General features: G+C 38.3%; 2 protein-coding genes across 2 annotated transcripts; one reads left to right on the top strand and one right to left on the bottom strand.

Annotated features, from left to right (window-relative positions):
* Positions 1 to 323: 323 nt before the first annotated feature.
* LOC576744 (alpha-2,8-sialyltransferase 8F-like) lies at positions 324 to 23,309 on the bottom strand. Its single transcript, XM_011670213.2, has 8 exons — positions 23,149 to 23,309; positions 22,327 to 22,440; positions 21,791 to 21,895; positions 19,865 to 20,015; positions 17,950 to 18,065; positions 12,516 to 12,605; positions 11,790 to 12,025; positions 324 to 1,801 (listed from the first exon to the last, which is right to left on the bottom strand). Exons 1-8 carry the CDS (start codon positions 23,229 to 23,231, stop codon positions 1,569 to 1,571), a joined length of 1,128 nt encoding a protein of 375 aa, XP_011668515.2. The 5' UTR covers positions 23,232 to 23,309; the 3' UTR covers positions 324 to 1,568.
* Positions 4,183 to 10,352, top strand: LOC105440256. Its single transcript, XM_011670212.2, has 2 exons — positions 4,183 to 4,464; positions 8,195 to 10,352. Exons 1-2 carry the CDS (start codon positions 4,381 to 4,383, stop codon positions 8,873 to 8,875), a joined length of 765 nt encoding a protein of 254 aa, XP_011668514.2. The 5' UTR covers positions 4,183 to 4,380; the 3' UTR covers positions 8,876 to 10,352.
* Positions 23,310 to 24,254: the final 945 nt, after the last annotated feature.

The following is a 24,254-nucleotide window of genomic DNA, read 5'->3' as shown; positions in this document are numbered from 1 at the left end:
AAATACGGTGACCGTTAATTAATTATTCAACTAAAAATAACAATTCATGGGCCGGCTGGTTGTGCGTAATATAACCAACACAAAAATACCAACAAAAAAGCCAACATCGGCATTGGCTGAAATACGACGTAAAAGGCGCTATTTTGTTTTTTCAACGGCTTTTTCAAATTATCTAATATTTGTGGTGGTACACAAGTATTTGAAATCGTTATATTTATGGATACTTCAGCCGTCTCTGAACCGATTTTGATCAAACAAAGATGAATTTGTCATTTAAATTATATGTTCTTTCAAATTTGACACTCAGTTTTTTATTATCTCACACAAAATTATTTTTGTGTAGCGCCCTGTGCAATAGAACTCAACTATCCCTTTAAATAACAATACATACATAGTTATAACAAACAGACAAACAAACCAGGAAACATAAATGCAATAAGCCTATATACAATTTAACACTATGAATAACAAACTAAAAAGATGGGATTTATAACGTCGCTTAAAAGAATTACGTGCTGGGCTGATTTTTTTTTAGTGCAGGAGGGATATTGGTCAATAGAGAATGACCTTCAAAAAATATTGAGTTACGGGAATAAAAGTTTTGTTGGATTACGAGTATTGTGTAGATGTATTGTTAAATTAAGATAATCTTTACAGCACAAAACATAAATATTGTAATATTGAATCTTTATCGTAAGTTATAAACAATTTGCAAGGTGGGGGCATTAAAGGAAGAATTAGAAATTATTCTTGAAGCTAAATTCTGAAGTAAAAACATTCTGTTGATAAAGTAATCGGACGAGTTGGACCTAATAATATTACAGTAATTGATATGAGAAACAATCAAAGCATAATATAACATAATCAAGATAATTTTTCGGAAAATGTTTTTCATCGATAAAGAATTCCCGCATATTCAATTTCTAGTTTAATGAAACAGTGATATGTATCTTATATAGATCTTTCACAAATTAGTCAGTTGATGTAGTCATCCTCTCAATATTCACAAGATATTTTGTTTATGAAACTGAACTTTTTCTCACATCTGTATAATTATGACTTTTGCACATGGTGATTTTGCACAAGAGTTTATGGTGACATTTTTGTTGAACTTATGTACAGAACGGATAAAGAAATGAGAGGGGATGACGCTAGAACAGCCGATGTTATAGGTTCACTGTTTCATGAAACTATGAAATTGCATAACCTTCCAATTTTGATGAAACTTTCGCTGTTTTGTTGTTGTTTGTTTCACTTTTTTTCTGTTAATTCTAACCCCGCCCCCCCCACTCAGTGTTATTTAGGGTACGCGTATGAATGTGTTATTTAGGGTACGCGTATGAATGTTCCCTCATTTTGAAAACACCCCTATAAAGTCCGGTCCCTAAGTGCGGTGTGTATAGTAAATACGGGCAGATTTTTGTGTGTATTACGAGCCGGACTTTGTTGCGTCAAAGTAACCCTTTACCAAAGATTTTGGAAACATGAATACGGTCACTCCGTTCCCTGAGTGGGAGTGGGGGGGGGGGGGCATCCAAACCAACTTGCGAATGGGCCGGACATGCCCTTTAACTGCACGATCCAGCATTTACCCGCAATATTCCAAGAGTATGAAGCTGGACGAGGAGGTCGAATTCTTCATTCATCGAATGCTCGCTATCAGCCTTAGCAGCCGAAAGGTCATCAAAGTAGTGGTAGGGCACATCCGACCTAGTGTCTCCATAGTGCGCAGAAAAAGGCCAGAAGCCGTAAAGTTGGACTTCATCACAAAGCTGAATGGCTGTGGTTGCCAAGTAGAAACCTGCAGATAATAAGAAATATATACAAACAAAATAGGCAATGCTTGAAAAGTAGAAACCAGAGTCATGTAACAACAGTCATTATATTTTTAAGAAGTTGGTCAGTGGTGATTAGTGCCATTCGTGGCTTATGCAGCCAGGGCGCTCCCGGGGGGCAGGGGGGGGGGGCACAGTGCCCCTTTTACATGGGAAAAGTGCCCCTTTTACATGACTTTAGGGACTTATTCCAAGTATTATTCGACATGCCCTGTCTTCAAGTTACTTTTAACCCTATGTCAACCGGGGGGGGGGGGGGGTTCAATTTGAACCCCATGTAGTAATTTAGCGACTTCTCCAGAACCCCGGCAGATATAAAGTTTTCCTTTCATGACTTTTTTCTTTCGAGTCTAACGCATTTTTAAAAACAATATTTTGAAAATCGGACGTATAGTTAGTTACAAAGTCACGTGACCTTTTGTCTTTGCATGTCAGCCCGTAAATCGCTCATTTTTGTGATTTGTGTACGAAACATATGGAAATATCATTTTCTACTATTTTGAAACAAACACCTAAATTTACTACATCCAGCCTAGCACCCCATCCATTGATTTTACCTTTACTTGAATATAACTTCATTTCCTAGCTAGTTCGCTAGTTTTCAAAGCTAATTGATGTAGCATAAACCTAGGTGTTACTTTCAAGTTGCTTTTGATACCAGTTAACATGTAAGGAAATAATGTTCGATAATGTCAAAGTCTTCTTCAATATATTATCGTAAGTATTGAGTATATACAGTGCGTCCCAGAAAAAACGTAACCGAGAATTATCGATATTTAATCATAATTAAATCACAATTATAATTAATAAATGACACATATTTGTAAAGCTTAGATCCTCCCCTTTCATTTGATGCAGCTCATATGATGCAAATGCTACGCATGAGTGATTAAGAACAATATGAAGAGAGGGTACCAAAAAGTAATTTGGCGTGCGATATCTGAATTTCAAAGAGAAAAATCAAATTTCAAAGTTAATTTTCTGCCCTTTCATAATTATGACACCTCAATCAGGAAAAATGAGCCAGGAATAACAAATTACTGTTTGTTTAAAGTAATGCTTTAATTTCCATAATTTGATTAAACGAATTCGTTTAAGCTGGTTGCCTGACAGCAAAACAGAGTTGACAAAAGACTTAACTTCCTTATTAATGTTTGTGCATATATGGCTCTGTTGTAGCCTCTTTAAATTAACAGTGGGGATTGATTTATGACGAATAGGATAACTTAAAAAAGACATTGTATTTTACATGTAGTTTTTAACATCAATGGAGTGATTTAACTGAGTTTCATTAGTTGAAAATAGTGACCTCCGAATATCGGCCTAATTTAACCAAAAAATTGTAGCATTTCGTTAGTTCCCTTAAATTTAGGAGCACAAGCATTTATACTCTGACTATTTACATCTTAATTCTAATCTTTCTTTTAAAATATGATCCTGGAAATTCCCCTTTTCAGTCCGATTGAATTAGACTTTGGCCATTACATTACTTGTATGTCATTAAACTTTAAAATACATGAACAGGAAATGGGCTACATGCATTCGTTCAAAACTGAGGTATAAGGGAGTTTACAGATAGCACATGGTACAAATGACCCCAAATATCCACAGATCTTTTACACATGGAGAAGTTCCACTTTGAGCATATTAGAATAATAACTGGCAAAGTCCTAGATGTGCTTCATGAATACCTATTGTTTGCCCTCTTGAAAAGAATACTTCCACCTGCGTATCATAGAATGTACCGTTAGTGCATAAATTAATAATGTTACATAACTTTCATGAGCGCATATCCAGTATTCATCTCTGTGGGTTTTACCTTTTTGGTACAAATGACCTTTATCTGCCCATGCGCAGATTGTATCTGTAAACTCCCTTATCACTATGAACATTACAGACAAAGCGGACAAAACAGGTAGACAAAGCCAAGGAACATCCCTTCACTGCTATTATGTAAAAATGTGTAGAACAGGTGTCACATGCACATTCACCATTTTACATAATAGCAGTGAAGGGATGTTCCTTTGTCTACCTGAGGAACTGTATATTTTGTCCGCTTTCTTTGTCTGTCATGTTCATAGTGTATTGCCCTATTGGGTAGATGCGATGGAAAGGGATCGATGCGTGGACTATAGCTTTGGAGATATAGGCCCGAATTCACAAAGGAGGTTCATGGTCGACAAACCTTGGTTTTCGTACGTCATATGACGCGCTTTACGCGTTTTTTTTACAAACCTGGTTTGTAAAGAACAAAAGGAGGTTTGGCGAAACAAAAGGAGGTTTGAGCTCAAACCTTGGTCTGAGCTCAAACCTTGCTTTGTGAATTCGGGCCATAGAGCTTGGGGCCTTGGCTAATCGGATTTGTCTATACATGTACTTGCACTGGCATTAGCACTGCATACAACCGGGTACCCAAAACAGCCACTCCCGACATTTGACTCTTTGTGATCGGCCCTACCTCTCTCTTTCTCCTTCTTACTGTTTAATTTCTGTGAACAAAAACAATTATTCTTGCTGGATTATTATAGAGTGTGACTACAGTGATATGCTTACTAGACCAGATACACCCATTGATGACACGTTGCATACATGCAGCAAAAGTATGAAGACCATCTTTCAAAAATCTAAGGTGAGTATTAAAACTAGAAAGTCATTTATTATTCGATTTCCTCTGCCATTGTATAATTGTACTGACGTATTTAATTCAAAAGTGTTGGACGAGAGTGGAAGCAAAGACCACAGCAAAATTTAGCTTAGGTCTCGCGATCCGCTTCTCCAATGTCCGATGCTCATCATGTTCATGTTATTTAATATAATATCCCCAAGCCAATTTGATGGCAAAATTTCACTTAAAATGTATCATATCATGTGAATGAAGGGAACTTTAGACAATCTTCTTTTTTTGGTTTTTTTCTCTTCCTGTATTTCTCTGTATGAATGAGTGAGCGTTCAGCATGTGAGCAGCTCCTCTCCTCTTGACTTGTATGCTTAATTTGTGAGGTTGTGGTGGATATTGGTGTGTCTATAAACACACACATCTACCAAGTATACCCTCTGGATTACTTTGGACAATTTTTGAAGGACTCAATGCAACTTGTTGAGAGGTTCTAGACTTTCAATTTTTTGCTTTGCTATCTATGTATTTGGAGCCAAGTGCAGCCATATTGAAACTGCTTCATGCACACATCCTATTGATGATCACCCAGGCCTCATTCAGAACCGTTGCTGGCCTTGGTCACGACACATTGTACTAAAAATATCTTTTTTATTCGTGTTGAACAGGCTCACATACATTTCGGAATACGATTTTTTGGAAAAAAGAAAATCGTGTATACAGTTAACAACTTAATTATTCATACCCCTTGTAAAAAAACAACATTTTCTTAACTCGAGAATGAAAGGTTGACAGTGGACTGCACTTTGTTAGGGCCTAATTGTTGAATATGTTTAGATTTAGTTAGTTTTGTTATGTCACATTCTTAAGAAACATAAATCGGGACTAATCGATTTTTCACATTCTTAACAAATTACAATACTTGGTAAGGGTATGAATAATGTCATTGCTGTACGTCCACTATAGAAACCTACATAAGACTCGTTCGTGTGGAGTATAATTCCTTGTGTTCACAATGCTGAACAATGCGAGCATTCAGGAGCGAGAAGATGTCGTATGAGCATAGCAAACAAAAGGAGGTTCATCTGTTTAACAACGGCGATTCATTCTGAATACTTTCTCACTCACTCAGCCCATATGCTAACAGTGGTGTAGCTACGGGGAGGGGAGATTGGTAAGAGATAAGCTGAGTGCGAGGGGAGAGGAAAAGGAACAGGAAAAAGAAAGTGAGATAATATAAGGAGATAGATTGCACGAAAACTCTACTCAAAAATTACAATATTATGTTAATCAGTAATGTGGGGGCAACATGATATGTATTAAATTAAATCTGTTGCAAGAGGTTCATTAAACGATTTTCGAAAAATGCTGTAGCATGATCCGGGCTTTGTACTTGATGCAACGTACATGTACAGCAGAGACAAAGGGAAAAAGGAGATTTTTATCATAGGGGGTAGTTGACTGGGGTGGTTATCGGGGAGGTGGATGTACAGGGGGTAGGTGTCCGGGTACGCTAGGGATCATTCAGGGACGGGTCCTAACTATATCAAAGATCTTATCACAGGTGGTGTGTGCCTTTTCAGTATTGCCACATGGACTTATACTGCTAATTAGTGGGAATCGCCATAGTTATAAACGGTACCTGTACAGTGTATATCTCCACTCCAAATGCGCATACTGTAAAACGACATCAGTTCATTTGGAATAACATAATGACTTGGCCATCACATTATCTGATCAATTCTTTCTTGTGTGTGACAGAAAAAGAGCTTCAATGGACAGATTTATGGTATGTCAAAAACTTTGAAATATAATTAGTTTTTATGACCCAATATTCTGAGTATATCACACTTTTATGGTTCATTGCCCATTACATGTGTGTGTGTTATATCAGGTTTATTAGACCAAACTCATAATTAAAACTATATCAGTTGAGATTTTTTAATCGGAAAATTTATACTCGATCAAAAAATTAAAAATCTAGATTTGTTTACATTTATCAAATTTTGATCCCAAAATAAGATTTATAGTAAAAATACTCGTGTATCCACCCGTATCTTATTCCTAAGCATTTTCGATTTAGATAATTTGTAGCAAAGATGCATTACCCCCAAATACCATGCATTACCCCCAAATACCATGCATTACCCCGAATACCATGCATTACCCCCGAATACCATGCGTTACCCCCGAATATCATGCATTACCCCCAAATACCATGCATTACCCCCCCCCCCAAATACCATGCATTACCACTAAATACCTAGTCCAGCCTCTGTACCGTTTTCGTTTAGCGCACCCAATCAGCTGATAAAATAACACACCCTCAACGTTGAAAGTAGACCTAGCCATTCCTCTAAATATTGCGCGATCAGTGGAGAGACCGCGCTGTGTGTGGGGGATAAAAAGAACGAACGGACTGAATCGGAAATTTGGGGATTGCGCGATCAGTGGAGAGACCGCGCTGTGTGTGGGGGATAAAAAGAACGAACGGACTGAATCTGGACTACTAAATACCATGCATTGTACCCAAATATCATGCATTACCCCTAAATGCCATGCATTACCCCCAAATACCATGCATTACCCCTAAATGCCATGCATTACCCCCGAATACCATGCATTACCCCTAAATACCATGCTTATAATTTACCCCCAAATACCATGCATTACCCCCCCCCCCCCCCAAATACCATGCATTACCCCCCCCCCCCCAATACCATGCATTACCCCAAATACCATGCATTACTCCCAAATACCATGCATTACCCCTAAATACCATGCTCATAATTTACCCCCAAATACCATGAATTACCCCCTGAATGCCATGCATTACCCCCCCAATACCATGCATTACCCCCCCCCCCAATACCATGCATTACCCCAAATACCATGCATTACCCCTAAATACCATGCTTATAATTTACCCCAAATACCATGCATTACCCCTGAATGCCATGCATTACCCCCCAAATACCATGCATTACCCCCCCCCCAATACCATGCATTACCCCCAAATACCATGCATTACCCCCAAATACCATGCATTACCCCGAATACCATGCGTTACCCCGAATATCATGCATTACCCCAAATACCATGCATTACCCCCCCCCAAATACCATGCATTACCCCTAAATGCCATGCATTACCCCCAAATACCATGCATTCCCCCTAAATGCCATGCGTTAACCCCAAATACCATGCATTACTCCCAAATACCATGCATTGCCCCTAAATACCATGCTTATAATTTACCCACAAATACCATGCATTACCGCCCCCCCCAAATACCATGCATTACCCCCAAATACCATGCCTAACCCCCCAAATACCATGCCTTACCCCAAAAATACCATGCATTACCCCTAAAATACCATGAAATCTTTTTAGAGCCTTTTTTTGGGTAGTGTTTAGCATTTTTTTTTTACTATACGACGATACGAAAGCGTAAATGCATACTTATATACTTTAATACTCTCTTTTGTGTTTTGTTGTTTTGATGAGTTTATATTCATGATTTTTATTGCAATTTGTTGTTACCTAACAGGCCCCATAAAACCACCACTATTGGTGAAAATATATAAGCTACGTACCCTGTATATGTATCAGAAATAAATAAATGAATAAAGGTATACTTATACAGAGCGGAAGAGAAGGACAACCCACGTCTTGTAACTATAGAAACTAATTGAAAGCAAATAGGGATAATGATATACTCTTCTCTTTCAATATTTATTTACAGACATCGCTCTTCCTGGTGACATTTGTAGGAGCCCTAACTATCATCGTTGGAATTTTGTGTGGTTTGCAGACACACCCAGTTCGCAGACGTGCCGAGGTTCCGATGTTGGTAGTTGAGAAAATAGAGGATGATTCATCCCCCCAATCGCTTTTTGCCAGAAGAGGATGTGTCAAAAAGGTACATATATTTGGCAGCGACAGAGAAATGCGTCACATACCAGAACTGAAGGAATACATGGACATTTTCCGAAAGAGCAATCTACCTCTAAATGCTGCGGGCATCGATTGTGTTTCTGAGGGGTACGACTGTGACATCGTCCTCACCATGGGTGGTAATGTGGACTATCTTGAGGGGAAAGACGCGGTTGTCTTTGGATTGGTTCCCACGGAGTTCCGCGGGGAAGGGAGAGAACAATTCAAGAAGTTGTTGGAATTGCGACCGGCTACAGGTCAGACGTGGATATATTTCAGCACGGAGCCGCCGCTACGTGTGCTTAGGTGGACCAGAGATCTCGACCTTATGCGCCTCAAGTATCATGTCCTTATGACCTATGATTTGGATTCAGAAATAGTCGTTCCTTTTGGTTACTACAGGCCCTTTCACACAACAGGTGTTCATGCGAGCTCCAACCAGACTTTGGAGCCCATTTCCAAGATCCACTCTTGGGAAAGGAAGGCATGATAGCGTGGATGGCCAGCAACTGCAAAGCGTTTTGGCCACGTACGGAATTCATCAGTCAAATGAGGGATATGCTCCCACTCGATGACTATGGTAAATGTGGTCGGAAAGAGTGCCTCCCATTACGATCCGAAGAATGCAACAAACTTATGGCACGCTATAAATTCTACTTGGCCATTCCCAATTCTGAGTGTAAAGACTACATCACGGAAAAGTTCTGGCTCCAGTCGCTGTCCTACGGCACGGTGCCGGTCGTAGTTGGCTCGCGGAAGGAATCTTACCAGGCGGTGGCGCCTCCGAACTCCTACATTCATTTCAGCGACTTCAAATCCATTGATGACTTAGCGGACTACCTAAATCGCCTCGACAAAGACGACGAGGCCTATCGCAGGTTCCAGGACTGGCGAAGTCAAGGAGAAGTGGTGCTCACCTTCCCGACACGCCCTACAATCTTCTGTAGAGCACTACCTCATCTCCATGAGAAACGAGATGTGAAGCCGTACAAGTATCTTAGCGATTCACCCTGGTTCAAAGGTTGTAGGATGACTCCAGACAGAAAAGTGTTTGATCTGAGCAAACAAGAACAGAAGACCTTGTCTAAATTTGAAAATTGGTCGGTATGGCGATGATCAAAAATTGAATGTTTGACTATTAAGATGAACTAATTATACCGTCGTTATTAACGTTACTGCCGTCCGACCTCGTATGAATTTTCTCGTGCGTTAGGGCAGTTTCAGTGCATTCAGTTTAGTCCTTGTGATATCGATAACGCACTTGTCCTGCGGGTGCGTGCATTATCACTACGGGCACTGACTAAACTTCGTGCACTGGCCCTGCGCTAACACACTCACAACAGTGCATTATTTGTATAATAATAATGATAATAATAATAATAAAGATAATTTTCTTTTTTTCTTTCACCCTTAAAGGTACTATGTCCCATTTGCAGGCCCCAACAAATGAAAAGGTTAAATTTCAACGGCATTTGAAATACAATACTAATTTAAAACTTCCCTCAAAACGAAAGCGCTTGAAAATGGCTTTTACTGGGAAAATAACGACCATTAGTTGTCGAATCGACTTAAGTGACTGCAATCACCTGAGTAATAGTCTGATTTGCATACCCTTTTATCGAATGGTCGTGGCTCCTGCATACGTGGCGCTAGGTCCGGCAAGCGGAGTCGAGCTACCACTCTGACTCATTTTTTCGTTCGGTCTGTTTGTCAAAATCCTCTGAAATTATTTCTTTTCAATGTACACTATTAAATTAAAATATATCGTCTCAAAAATATCCCTCACCGCTTTCTTGATGTAAAAAAAAACAGTAAATAATTCTCCAGATCTGTGGAAGACGTGTCACGATCTTGGTTTGTTTGACTCTCGGCTCAATCTCTTTCTCAATTTCTTTCTCCCTCATTCTACTGATCTAATTTCCTTTTCATAGAGCTTTTGAAATCGTTCAGTTCTTAGCTACATTAAATTTTTTTTTAAATCAATTTCTAAGCATACTTTGTTCATGTTAACACCTCAGCAAGCTCTGCTTCAAGTTAGTTCCTCTTTTCTCGTGCTTTCTTTTCCACTTTCCTGCATCTAATGTATGTTAATTATACATTCAATATATTTGTTTAAATTCAATATATGTGTTTAATTTCATTTATTATCTGTATAAAATTATATACACTTGAAATATTGTATCAAACCATATTATGTTCATGAAAATGTATGATGAAAAAAGAAAAAAGATGCAGAAACCAATAAATCAAATTATATTTCGTCGTTTCATTGCATATTTTTTTGTGATATAATTATTCTTGTATTATGTTTTGCATGAGAAATAAAATCATTTTAATCATTTTATTGGGATTTAGTAATTCCGATAAATATCAAACATGTGGCTGTAAAGAAGATTTATTTCATGCTTTTTTGAAATGTGAAATGATTATTCCCTTTTTTGAAAAATCGATGGTTTGATAAAGCATGTCTATAATGTAGATATTGATCTTAATATTGGTACCTTGTTAAAAACCAATTTGGATAAAAATATTGATGATATTGTTACAAATGACTTTTGGAGCTTGATATAAAACGATACTTTTGAGAAACGAAAAGGGGAAAGATGAAAGGATTTTTTTTTCTTCTTCAGAGTGAAGGTTTAAAAATGCTTGGAACCTTAATAATGTTGGCATCATTGCAAAGGGAATGTTACAATCTTCCTAATAATTTATATTTACTTTCAAAAAATGGTTACAGAATTGACTTATCTGCTATCAAAAGTGATGGAATTGCTGCCGGTTTTTTCCACCCTCGATCAGCCCCGCTCAAGTTTGCTCAGTAGGTTATGACTGGATCAGGCAAATAAATTTTTATTGAATTTACAAAAATCCAATGCTCTTTAGTTATAATTATTGATAAATCACCAGTAAATATTGTACCTGATAATACTATCATACAAAAAGTCTCTTCTGCGAAGTGCCTGAGAATGATAGTACATGATAAACTTAAATGGACGCTGCATGTTAATAATGTTTGTAAAATAATATCTAGAAATATTGGTATTTTGAACGAAGAAAATTGTATTTTCCATTTGTATACTGCTTAAGTTGTGCTTGACTTTAATACTTTCTTACTTGCACTTTCTTATGGTGTGTCATTATGATGTCTTTCCATTGTTGCTTTCGTTCAGAAATTTAAATAATCTGGGTATAACAATTCCATAACGTACGTCAGCCTCCGAAAGATCTAAATGTCAGTGGTCATATCAGAGATTTTCATTTTCGGATGAAATGAAACGTGAAATGGCACAATGACATCGTACGACACATGTTTAATGGAATCGTTCGAATGAGTTTTATACCTGACGAATCGAATCAAATCAAATCAAATCACCGATGATGGCGTCTTTTGATGTAATACCCACCTGTAGATATTTTGTTGGTGAGCTCTTTCTCCTGCCAGAAGTTCAACACAGACTTGAAGTGCTGAGGATTGCCACACACCATCTTCGGTTTCTTTCCTTTAAAACTTAAAAAGGCTTTCAGAGTGGGCTGCCCGTTGCCTTCGTATGCGAAACAGGGGTTCCATAACATGCCATCATATTGCGAAATATCCTCGTTGTACTGCTTGATGCTATGCGTCTTCTTGAGTGCTTTGTAGCTGGGTCGAATGACAAATGATTTATATATAGGGGTGTCAATAGAAGAACATTTAATACGACATTGCGACTGAAGTGAGAAAGAGAGGGAGAGAGAGAGAGAGAGAGTAAATTACAGAGAGAGTAATATAGAGAGAAAGAAAGAAAATGTACTTCTTGTAACTTGGCTAAATGGGGGAAGAGATCAAATAGGACCAAGAGAAAGAGAGAGAGAGAGATAGAGAGAGAGAGAAAGAACGAGGGGGAAATGAGAAAAGGTTCTGCGAGAGAGAAGAAAATGTAGGTCATGTGACCGTTGACTAATTACACCCACAATCTAATCAGTACCGTCTTTTACACACTTGGTCCAAATTTGGTTAAAATCCGTTCAATGGGTTTACGAGTTATTGCGGTCAAGAGAAGTGGGACGGACAACCCGAAAACATATTGCCTCCGGCACAACCTTCTGTGGCCGAGGCATAACAAGATAAGTTGAAACAATATAAATCTTACCGTCCAAGCACCATACTAGGATTCATCGTTGTCAAATTACTTTTCATCCCGGCGTCTACCTTGAACGGCAATAAAGGTGCTAGGTTGCATCTGTGACCGTACCGGGGTGAAGAAAAAAGAAAAGAATGATGCACAAAATATACGAAATTTATGTAGCACTGGCGGATTCAGGCCCGTGCCATCCTCTTTGAAATTCAACTTACATATCTTTGTTTACACAAACTGACACATTAAATTCCCTTAGGATTTTTTCTAGGGAGGGGTGCTCGGATAAAAGATGGTGGCGCCCATGAAACTGTATAGTTTGTAGGATTTTGTTAGAATGTATTGGTTTGTTATGGGTATTGATAGTTGTGCACTATCATGGACTTCTCATCGGTCAGTCAATAAATGGGTAAACGAGGCAGGGGCGGCGGAGCGTCTTCCAAAGTGTGTTAGGGGGGGGGGGGCACCAACACAAAGGGCACTGCTGGAATAAAAAAAAAAGGACACCTACAAAGGAAAATCTTAAACTGCACTTATAACATTTTAGACATTAATATATTATACCCCTACATTGTCTCGATTGTGATTACACTACCAAGGATGACATCAATATTTGTTTCTCTTTTTACCTGGCTTAAGATACGGCTGAAGTAACATACTTTGGGTGTGATGGTCTGAAAATTCATTTTTTAAAATTACATCTTATAAAGAGGACAAAAAGCAAACCCTGATGAGTTTTAGGCATAATCTAATGAAGAAAGACTGAAAAGTTCTTTTATAAGTAACATAATTGTAACAACTATAAATGCGAGGGAGCGTAGCGTGCGAGCTTTAAGGAAAATTTAAGAAAAGGGGCTCTCATTCGCTTTGAATTAGGGGCGCATGTTATGGAGAAAGGAAAAGTATGCATCAGAAGAGAAAAGGACCGTTATAAAGAAAAGGTGCTCGTGTCAAAGTAAAAATGGGCAAGAAGAGAAGGGGCAGTACTTTAACAGGGAAAGGGGCACTTTGGGGTTATCAGGTCAACATTGCGATCTTGGGAGCTATAGAGGAAGTTTTTATAGCTGTACGGTTGCTGTAGCTGCAGAGCGATTAGCTGAGACCTTGGGTACGGATTAGAATATAATTTAACCACACCAATTGTTTGATTGGAGAGTTATCTAAAACAATGGTCATTGATATACTTTAAGGATGCTTTTATTTCATAAAATAATGTATGTTTACACCATAAGATGATTATTGTTATATACATCTACTTTAGTGGTATGCGGCTCTGTATATAGGTAACCCCTTTTAAGTAGCTCAGAGAAAATCCACCTCCCCTGCCTTGCATGGATGGTGTAGCGAGCCTCTATCGTTGCTATACTTTGAATTTATTCTTATTAGAACGCTAAGAAACACTGAAATGATGAGACGAACCAACAAAAACGGATACCTGCCGGGTTGAACAAAAACCGCGTCCCCCAGTGACGAACCAGGCTGAGGTCGGAAAATTGAATACTGGTTCCAAATCCAAATCTTGAAATAAACTCATAGATTGCAAAGCAGCAACTCTAATATCGAGTTTTAATGTCCGGTCCCTCAAACCAAAGGAGAAGGAGAACTCACAGCACTAGCTGAAGAAAAGCTGAAGAAAATGTCTTCAGGCACCAATAATACAGTGAACAGCACATTCGGAGGGGTCGGTATATTTATGAGTCCTTTTGCTTATAAGTCACTGTAATACCTTGAAAAGGTATACTTCTAGCCAAGTTCAGTGGAAATTCATCTCCAACTGTTATCACCTGCTAAAGTCCAATCAATTGTTCCCCAGAAAATGAAGCTGTAAATTTCTATAGCTTACTGTCTGATGTCATTAAAAAGATCCCTCTGCACAACATGAAGATTATCTGTGGTGACATGAATGCACAGGTTAGCTCTGCAGACAGCAAGGGTTTTACTTTTGGCAATAGAACTAACAGAAATGGGCAGTACTTGCTGAACATGACATTCGAATGTGACCTGATTGCTTTCAAAAAGCCAAAGAAAAGACGTGGACATTTACATACCCAAATTAGAGCCAGGCACAACTAGACTATATCCTATTGAAGTGTGAACGACTGTCAAGCTTACAACTATTTTGGCCCTTTGAACTCAGACCATCGAATTGTCTCCACCAGAACGCAACTAGGCTTGAGAAGCAACAAGCATTAGGTAAAAGCCAAATCAAATCTTCCTCATGACTGGCAGCGCTTTAAACCAGACTGTAGTATCAAGGAAGCATATACAGTGGAGGTAAACAACAGATTTGAAGCATTGTATCAGGGTATCGAGAATCATACAGCGAATGATATCTACTCCGCACTTATGGAAGCACACGAAGGAGCAGCCACGAAATACGTACCAAAGAGAAATGGCAAGAAGAAACGGGTGCAATGGGAAAACGAAAAGATCAGGGAGAAACGGAAATGCCTTTAAAGGAAGCATACAATAACAAGAATGGCGCACCAACTGCCTAACATGCAGAAACACTTGACAAAGCCAAGATCTCAAGGATACATACGATGAAGAGCAGTCAAATTACATAGCTCAACAATGCACTGAGATCGAGATTGGTGTAGTCCAACAGCAGACTAGAAAAGTATCGGATATTGTGAAAGAGATCACTGGAAAGCCCTCGACCTCAGTGGATCAGCTTAGAGGTAAAACACCCCAAGAGAGACTAAACCAGTGGAAAGATCACTTTTCTAATCTTCTTGGTCAACCTTGCTCCACCAGATAACAACAACCCAGTAAGAAAGATGGTCCAAGAGACACTCCCAATCAAAACAAGCAAATTTACCATTGGAGAACTCAAAGTGGCAGTCCCCTCCCTCTCCAATAAAAAATGGCCAGGTGTGGATGGAATCCCAGCAGAGGTATGGAAGCCTGGTGCCCTTGACCAACAGCTTTTGGAAGTATGTAACAGAACGCTTATCCATGGTGAGAAACCAGACTTGTGGTCTAGGAGCATAATCATCCCTGTACCCCAAAAAGTAGATCTCAGTACCCCTCAAAACAACCATGGTATAGCACTGACCCAAGTATATTATTACTCTGATGCACTGACCCCTGCAAAAGTATTAAACAAAATGCTTTTGACTAGTATTCGTTGTCAACTGGAATCCTTTCTCCGCAAGAACCAGAATGGATTCCGTCCAGGAAGATCTACAGTAGCGCAAATTCTAACTTTGTGAAGACTGGTTGAAGGTATTAAAGCAAAACATCTGACAGCAGTGCTTACGTTCGTGGATTTTAAGGGCCTTCGATTCAATCAATAGTTAGATAATGATAGAGATCTTAAGAGCCTACGGAATACCACAGGCCATAGTTACAGCAGTAGGGGCGATGTACAAATATACCACAGCTCAAATCCGTTTACCAGATGGAGAGACTAACTCCTTTACCATCTTAGCAGGAGTGCTTCGAGGAGATACCTTAGCACCATACCTTTTCATCTTGGCATTGGATTATGCTCTAAGAATGGCTACTGAAGGGTTTGAGGATCTAGGCTTTACCCTAAAGGAAAGGAAAAGTAGCAGATATCCCACTGTAATGATCACAGATGCCGACTTTACTGATGATATTGCACTGATTTCAGACAATCTGGAAAAGGCACAGAAGCTCTTAGAACAAGGAGAGTCTGCAGGAAGCCAAGTCGGTCTACAAATAAATAGTACTAGACAGAATTCATGATGTACAACCTCCGTGAAGGCGAGATTTGTACTGCTGACAGGACAAAGTTGAAGCAGGTCCAAGACTTTCAGTACCTTGGCTCGTGGGTTGATCAGTCAAAACAAGTTCTGAATATCCGAAAGGCGAGAGCCTGGATGGCTTTGAACAAGCTGACAGCCATTTGGAAATCAAACCACGGTATACTGAAAGTCCTTTTTTTATTAGGGCTTCAGTGGAAACTGTACTGCTCTATGGATCAGAATCCTGGACATTGACGAATAGCCTAGAAAAACAACTTGATGGTAGCTATAAAAGACTCTTGAGAACAGCACTAAATGTCAGCTGGAAGGACCATTATGACAAACACAGAGTTGTATAGGGACATTACACCGATCGCAGACAGACTGAGAGACCGCCACCTCCGATTCAGTGGTCTTTGCTTGAGGAGCAAGAGTGAAATCATTTCACAAATGCTCTTCTGGGAGCCCTCAAGGGGCAAACGCACCAAAGGGCGCCCAGCAATGACTTCCATAGACCAGTTAGAAAAAACACATCTGTCTACCGAGGTAGGAACTCTCAAAGATCATGGAGAATATTACTGAATGGAAAAAGCTTGTCAAATCAGTGCGAGTACGCTAGACCTAGTAGCAGTAGCATGCACTTTGATTTGTTTAGAGATATTAATGTCACAGTTAATTTAATCTCATCTGTGTACTAAGGGTCATTTTGTAGCAGTCTGTCTTTTCAAAATGAACAAATATTTGTTCATTATTTGGTTTGTGCGCGAGTGAGAGTCGATTTTTATTATCATTTAGCTGAAATAATGTAAAGGTGAGCCTTGAGAAGGGGTAATAAATTACATCTGGACTGTTTTGCAAATGAAAATAATGCCAAACAGACGTGAAATTTGAATCCAAATCTTTAAACCAAAATAATGAACAAAGATTTGTTAATTTTGATAAGATATACTGTTTTGTGTTGATCTTTTATGACAGGAAGGAAAAGATAGGCCAACTCAGTATTTTGGGGTTGGAGATTTATTTTTCTATGTAACCGATATATTTATAATTAACAATGTACTGATTTACAGTAGGCTTGCGGGTGCACCATGCGAGAGAGAGGGAGGATTGAGGAATCCTGAAAAGGACTCGGTAACCTTTCTTGAGGGTTTGTAGTCCTAAAAAGGACTGTTGTTATAGTCTTGGTAAAGATTTTTGGGTATCTTTCTTAGCTTATAGTTGTAAGGAGAACTATATCGCTTGGAGAGGATGAGTGGCGGGAGTGGACCAACAGTCTTTTTCAAGACTATACCAACAGTCCTTTTCAGGACTACAAACCCTCAAGAAAGATTACTCCCTCTCTCTCACATGGTGAACCCGCAAGCCTACTGTATATCTACATTACCATGCAAGCCGACACTTACAAGCAGTACTGATTGTTTGACTCGCCAAAATGCTAGTCGTCAATGATAAACGTGCTACTGCAAATATACTATATAAGCGGAATATTATTATTATTATACAGTAGGCTTGCTGGTGCACCATGTGAGAGAGAGGGAGGATTGAGGAGTCCTGAAAAGGACTCTCGGTAATTTTTATTGAAGGTGTAGTCCTGATTATTATTATTCCCCAAATTTTATGATCTGAACAAATAAACGGGTTCACCGTCAACATTCTGGCAACGATTGGCCAAGTATTGATACATGTGCTTCCTTAGCATCGTAACCCTAATACTCCAAAGACCCGATACTACTTACCGGAATACATAATCATGTTTATCGACGTCTTTTCCGCAACTGCTGTTTAGCATTATACCACTGTTTCCCACGACTGCGCATGATCGATATCTGGTTTCTTGCGGAAATGGATTGGTCTGTGCACGGATGTAGATGAGAAAATTGCGAAAAATAAATTACTGTCAATTGAAAAAAAAGAAATGACTACATTTTTCAAATACCGTTTTCAAAATATATTGAGATTTCTAACCGTTAAAGGTAATACAAAGTTTTGGTATGGGGTCATGAATTTGGTTCAAATGAACATATTGGAAGCATATGCGATCCTACAATATTAGTGATCGTCGTCGCGGTCGAAATCGAGTCTTAAGTTATGAAATTATAAATAATAATCACTTTATGTTGTATAGCTCCCTCTCAAGGTCAAGATATTAATTAAGCTATAAAGCAATGTTTCTTGACTAATATCGACCGTCTAGCTATTGCCATTTGCAAATTATATACCACAACTACATATTCTGAGATTTCCATGGTCGCAGCTACCATAGTACGGCCGTAGGAGCTATTTGAAATTTATCAAAATTTATCGGGAGCACCGGTAAATCTTAAGTTTTAATTTTTCTCGAAAACAGAAGCGTTTTAGAGGCTAAAATTTATAGTGCTTTTATTACACCCACAGGGGCATCCAAATATATCATAATTGTAAAGAATCACTATCCACCCATTTTTCAAAAGTCCCAAAACTTGTAATACCTTTAAGCTAGCGATGAGTTTATTAGGCCTACATTAAAGGCGGGGTATTTTACCTGTATCGCTACCACAGTGCACTGCTGTTAATGTATTTCTTATTGGGCCATCTTTCGGTGAAGGCGTACAAAGAGTTCAGAAAACGTCTCAGCTTTCGAACGCGGAAGTAGCATTTCGCAGCCAATGAACAGCTTCGTCGGTTCGTAAAGTCAACAAGGAATCAATGAGCCATACACCCGAGTTTTGGAAACTTTATTTAAATAAGTCTAAATGTAATCTAATTGAAAGCGGTTTTTTTTTTAAATTCAAAGAGTAATTGGAAAACTATCAGGAAATCTTTATACTACAAACAAATTTGATCTCATGTTACTTCTCGCCATTATTTAAAACAAGACACTCGAGCAGTGTGTCGGGTATGCCATTTCCTTAGCCACACGACTTAGCGAGGACTCTCACTATATTAGGGACTTTTAGATTCGCACGAAGACAATAGGTCTACGCTACGATCGACGTCCTGTTAATGCACTGCCGTGAATGGACGTCACACGTGTCAGTCCACGCAAATCTAAAAGTCCCTATTATTTCGCTTCCACGATGATTGCGGCTCAATAAACTTATTGGGGAAGGTTCATGGCTGATTGTCAACGAAACGGAGTTAAGTCTTTTGTCAATTCTGCTAGTTGCTACGGCAGGCAGCCAGTGAAAACGAATTCGTTTGATAAAATTATGGAAATGCAAGCACTACTTTAAATAAACAGAACTTTGTCATTCCTTGCTCATTTTTCCTGATTGAGGTGTCATATGAAATGGCAGAAACTCAACTTTCTAGAAATGCGATTTTCTCTTTGAAATTTAGATACAGTCCGCCAAATAAGTTTTTGGTTTCCTCTCTTCAAATTTATTTTTATCACTCATGCGTGAAATATGCATCATATGACTTACATCAAATGAAAGAGAAGATCTAAGCTTTCCAAATATGTGTCATTTATTGATGATATCTGTGACTAAGTTATGATAAAACATCGATAATTCTCGGTTTCGTTTTTTCTGGGACGCACTGTATATATATATATATATATATATATATATATATATATATATATGTATATATATATATACTGATGTGGCTAACATGGGTAAAAAAGACCCAACTATCATTTCATTCAATTGCCTTGTTACAAAATCTCACCTTTGGAAGTTGTTCGAAAATGGTATCTGGAATTGCCGCGACTCTATTATGAAAGACGAAGTTGATTTTCTGTTTCCTTTTAGTGTTCCCTTTGTGCAAAATAATTTGAGCATTGTCTCCTAGTTCCGATCGGTATTTGGCCAGCGCCTGTCTGCAAATTGTGTATTAAGAGAATAATGTCTTTGGTATCAGTGGCGTAATGAGCAAAAACGTTTGGGTGGTCAGAAGAAAGAAGGAAAAAAAATCCGCATTACCACCAAGAAGCATAATGCAGGGGCGGCGGAGCGTCTTCCAAAATAGGGGGGAGGGAGGGGGATCACCAGCAAAAAAGGGGCACCTACAAAGGGAAACATGAAAAAACATACACCATTTTTAGACATTGGTATATACCCGTACATCGCCATGACATCAATATTTGTTACTTTCTTTACAAGATACAAGATACTGCTTAATTAAGCAACAGACTTTCCAGTTGGGTGTGATTGTATGTATATTAATGTTCAAGCGAGCGAGCCAAAATTTGTAGATTTGTGAGGTCCCAAGTGCGAAAAATTACATCTTTAAAAGAAGACAAAAAAAAAAACCTGATGTGTGTTAAGCCAAATCTAATGATCAAAGACTGACAAATTCTTTATAAGTAATATAAGTATAAAAACTATAAATGCGAGCGAGCGTAGCAAGCGACCTATAGGATAAATAGAAAAAAGAAAAAGGGGCTCTATTTCGCCTTGAATTAGGGGTGTATGTTATGGAGAAAAGAAAAATAAGCACCTATCAAAAGGGAAAAGGGCAGTTGTTATAAAAGAAAAGGTGCTCGTGTTAAAGTAAAAAGGGCAATTGACAGAGGTGAAAATGGAACTTCTTCCACCTGAAAAGGAATACTCAATACAGCTGGAAAAAACACATGTGAGAATGGAAATGGGGGCATATGTTGAATGAAAAGGGCGCCTATCAGATTTTGCTACGGCATTTATCAAATGTTAAAAGGGGGAGAAGCTCATATAAAAAAGAAAAGGGGCACTTATCCGACGGAAATATGGTACTTATTAGAAAGGAAACGAGGCACGTGTCAAATAAAAGAGGCACTTATAAGAGGTGAAAAGTGGCATTAAAAAGAAAGGGAAGGGGGTTCTTATTACGAAGGAAAAGTACACTTATTTAAAAGGAAAAACGGCTCGAGTCAAAGTGAAAAAATAGCAAAAATGTCAGAGGTGAAAAGGCCAATTTCTCTCAACTGAAAAGACGTACTCACCATACACATATGTAAAGAGACGAAAAGGACAGTTATCAGAAAAGAAAAGGGGCACTTGTTCTATGAATATGGGGATTTTTTTGTGGGTACGTGAAAATGTGCCCCCCATCGGGAGTTCCGCCTCTGGCATAATGGACAAAAGTGTGAAGAAAAAATAAAAAAATCATGTCATTTCAGCAACATTTGTACATCATTGGTATCGAATTAGAAATAAACCACGTTTGAATTTTATTTGAGGGTCCACTTCCCCCAAGCCCCCCCCTCCCCCATCAGTAGGCCAGTGTTTGGTATGATTCCGGTCCGATGCGGTTCTAGAAGAAAACTGTGGGTGCGAGGATTTTTAGGGATAGGGGCGGGGTCAGGTTTTGGGGTACTGTGTACTATTAAACGTTACGTTGAAAATATTGAGGTGTTTTTACTACTTATATTTTGTGCATTGTGTCGATATCATGCTTTCGATGTCTTTTTCTACATGATTTTTTATATAAAACGCAATATGTAAAATCCAACAATGAATTTCCGTGTCATTAAGGGACGAAATAAAATTGAATTGAATTGAATTGAATCCCGATTATTACACTTTGGACAGAAGTTGCGTTGCATACATATTATTTTAGTTCATTATGTTGTTGATGTTATCTGCTGTCATTTAGTAAAAATGATTTTGACCTCACCTGAAAGTTTCCATAATTGTGAGGTCCGCAGTCCAATTCCGCTTTAATAAGTTTTCATAAAGATAAAGCTGATGATCATTAATATCTTTGAACTTCCACAGTTTGCTAGTAAGGAAATCAACAGAGGAGCAGAAAAAATGAAAACATAGTATGTTAATAAATCAATATGATTAGTTGCTACGCCGCATTGAAACAACAACCTTTACGAATAATAGTGCGTAGCTAGCCTGTTTCTCAAATAAAGGTCAACCCGCTTGAATTAACTCATTTTCAAATTATGGTAAATAAGAAAATCTAGAGGTTATCTTTTGAATTAATAAGTCAGATCGAAATATAATTATCATCATCACTATTATATTCATTAGTATTTGATTTGTTCAGTATAATTGTTCTTCTTCCTAGTCTTATTATCAATGATGGTAATGAAAATACAATGATAGCAAAAGGTTTATTAATTCTGACGGTGTACTTTCATTGACTATTGGATAATGATCAAAGTAGATCTGTAATGTGTAAGTCGTCTAGCTGATACTTACATGGTATCATTCCAGGGGATAAGGTGGTTCAACGTGTCGTGTTTCTGTGTCGTCTGATTTTGCGATGTAGTATTCTGTAATTTGGAGCTAACGTCTTCCACTTCAAAGCATTCACTAGGATGTAACGAATGAAAACAATAAAAATAAAAATCCTATTTCAATACTGATATCTACACTTTAATAATAAGAAATAATACTTATGTGCAACGATTATGATAAAAATGGTATTCATATTTTCATAACATATCTCGATACGCCCCTTCCCTCTCGTTTTATCTCTTTCTATCTCTGACTCTCTCCCACTCGTTCCCTCTATCCTTCTCCCTCTCCTTTACTTAATTTACCTTTGAACACATCCTCTTCTTGCGATGTATCTTACGCTTGTGCTTATATGTTCCAATATATAATTTGTTTTAAAGACCGTCAACACTACTGGGCCAGAAGAGATTAGACAACACAGCGAGGTCACTGGCAGGTGGCTATCTCATTAAATCAGCTCTCAAATAACACAAGAAAAAGAGGATCATGGGGGACCAACAGGCACCGATTGGGGAAGTTTTCTGTATAGAGGGAGCAAGTAGCTACAAGTAGGACAGTGAGGCTTTGACATAACAGTTGACCTTTTGTGCAATATTTACAATATAATACTACTACATATATTTGTATTCGCTTAAGATACTTTTACTCTAACCTCTGACCAAAACACTATATCGGAAAGAGAAAGGGGGTCAAATTCTCAAAAACCTGAAGTTTCTGAAAAGGAGACTATACGGACCCCAAATGATTCCCTTGAACCGCCCCTGTTCTGAGCTGGATGCATACCATAGGGCGGGAGGACGTGTATTCCACTGGGGTAGATACGGCGGGACCGTGTGTATCCGGGTGTGTATTTGTGACGTCACCATAACGTAACCAATGAGTACTGCAGCTGACAGTATGACAAGGAACCAGAAGCGTCTCGGAATGCATCCATCAGATCTAGAAATAATACTAATAATGATAAACACATATTTCTAAAGCACTTAATAACAACAATTTTCCCTAAGCGCTTTATAGGCTTAACTTCAATCTTAACTATAACTTAACATACTATACATGCAGACGAGTACAACATTATTTCAATAAATAAATGCATACTTCATTAACGAATTATTTCCTTCTATTCCTACTTCTGCTTGGGGAGGCCATTGCAAAAGCTCAGTCGCCACAATACAGTGAAGACGTTAGGTGTGAGTAGAGGGTGCTGGTCTGAAGAGGGGAGTTTGCAGGGTCAAAAGACAATACATGTGAATGGGTATTTAATTATTACAAAATGAGGGGACACATTACATTGTAATATAGGGACACACATTGTTTTTATTGTGCAGAACATACTTTTTTTATTGACTTACTTATTGAATGAAACTATAAAACCAAAATGCATTTTGTATTCTAACAATTGGAGTACAAAGAATAATAACAGGTGAATGAAATGCATAAACACCACAAACACCTGGGAAGGAAGCGTTCATAAATTTGAATACATATAGTTGATAAACGACTCCGCATGAAACTATAAAACCAAAATGTAATTTGCGTTTTGGCAATTGGAGTACAAATAATGATAGCAGGTGAATAAAATGCTTCAACACCACAAACACCTTGGAATCTAGGAAGCATCCATAAATGTGAATAATTTAGTTAAAAAACGACTCCGCATGTGGACGTTTGGTGGAGCAAAAAGCAGTGGATTCTTAACAACACGAACCCATTTAACAGAATGTCTGAACGTAAATTAAATTTGCGCGGTTGGAAAATGCAGTAAATTAAAACAGTAAAATGGCTCTTATTTTAAAATTACTCATTAAATAAAACCCAAAACTTCAGTGATATCAGACAAAATATGTTGTATCTTACTAATAATTAAACAAGATGTATAAACATTGTGA

Source organism: Strongylocentrotus purpuratus, unplaced genomic scaffold (assembly GCF_000002235.5).
Source record: "Strongylocentrotus purpuratus isolate Spur 01 unplaced genomic scaffold, Spur_5.0 spur5_scaffold_2, whole genome shotgun sequence".
Classification (NCBI taxonomy): Eukaryota; Metazoa; Echinodermata; class Echinoidea; order Camarodonta; family Strongylocentrotidae; genus Strongylocentrotus; species Strongylocentrotus purpuratus.
Note: the sequence above shows the minus strand (reverse complement) of the source record. Positions and strands in the feature narration are given on the sequence as shown.

Bases quoted from the DNA above. Each gene is read 5' to 3' on its own strand.
- LOC576744 (XM_011670213.2), bottom strand. From the start codon at position 23,231: ATGGTGACGTCACAAATACACACCCGGATACACACGGTCCCGCCGTAT. The intron at 20,016-21,790 runs GTGAGGTCAAAA...CACAATTTGCAG, and splicing joins ACAATTATGGAAACTTTCAG to ACAGGCGCTGGCCAAATACC. The intron at 18,066-19,864 runs GTGAGATTTTGT...ATCCGTGCACAG, and splicing joins TTTTCGAACAACTTCCAAAG to ACCAATCCATTTCCGCAAGA.
- LOC105440256 (XM_011670212.2), top strand. From the start codon at position 4,381: ATGCTTACTAGACCAGATACACCCATTGATGACACGTTGCATACATGC. The intron at 4,465-8,194 runs GTGAGTATTAAA...ATTTATTTACAG, and splicing joins CCATCTTTCAAAAATCTAAG to ACATCGCTCTTCCTGGTGAC.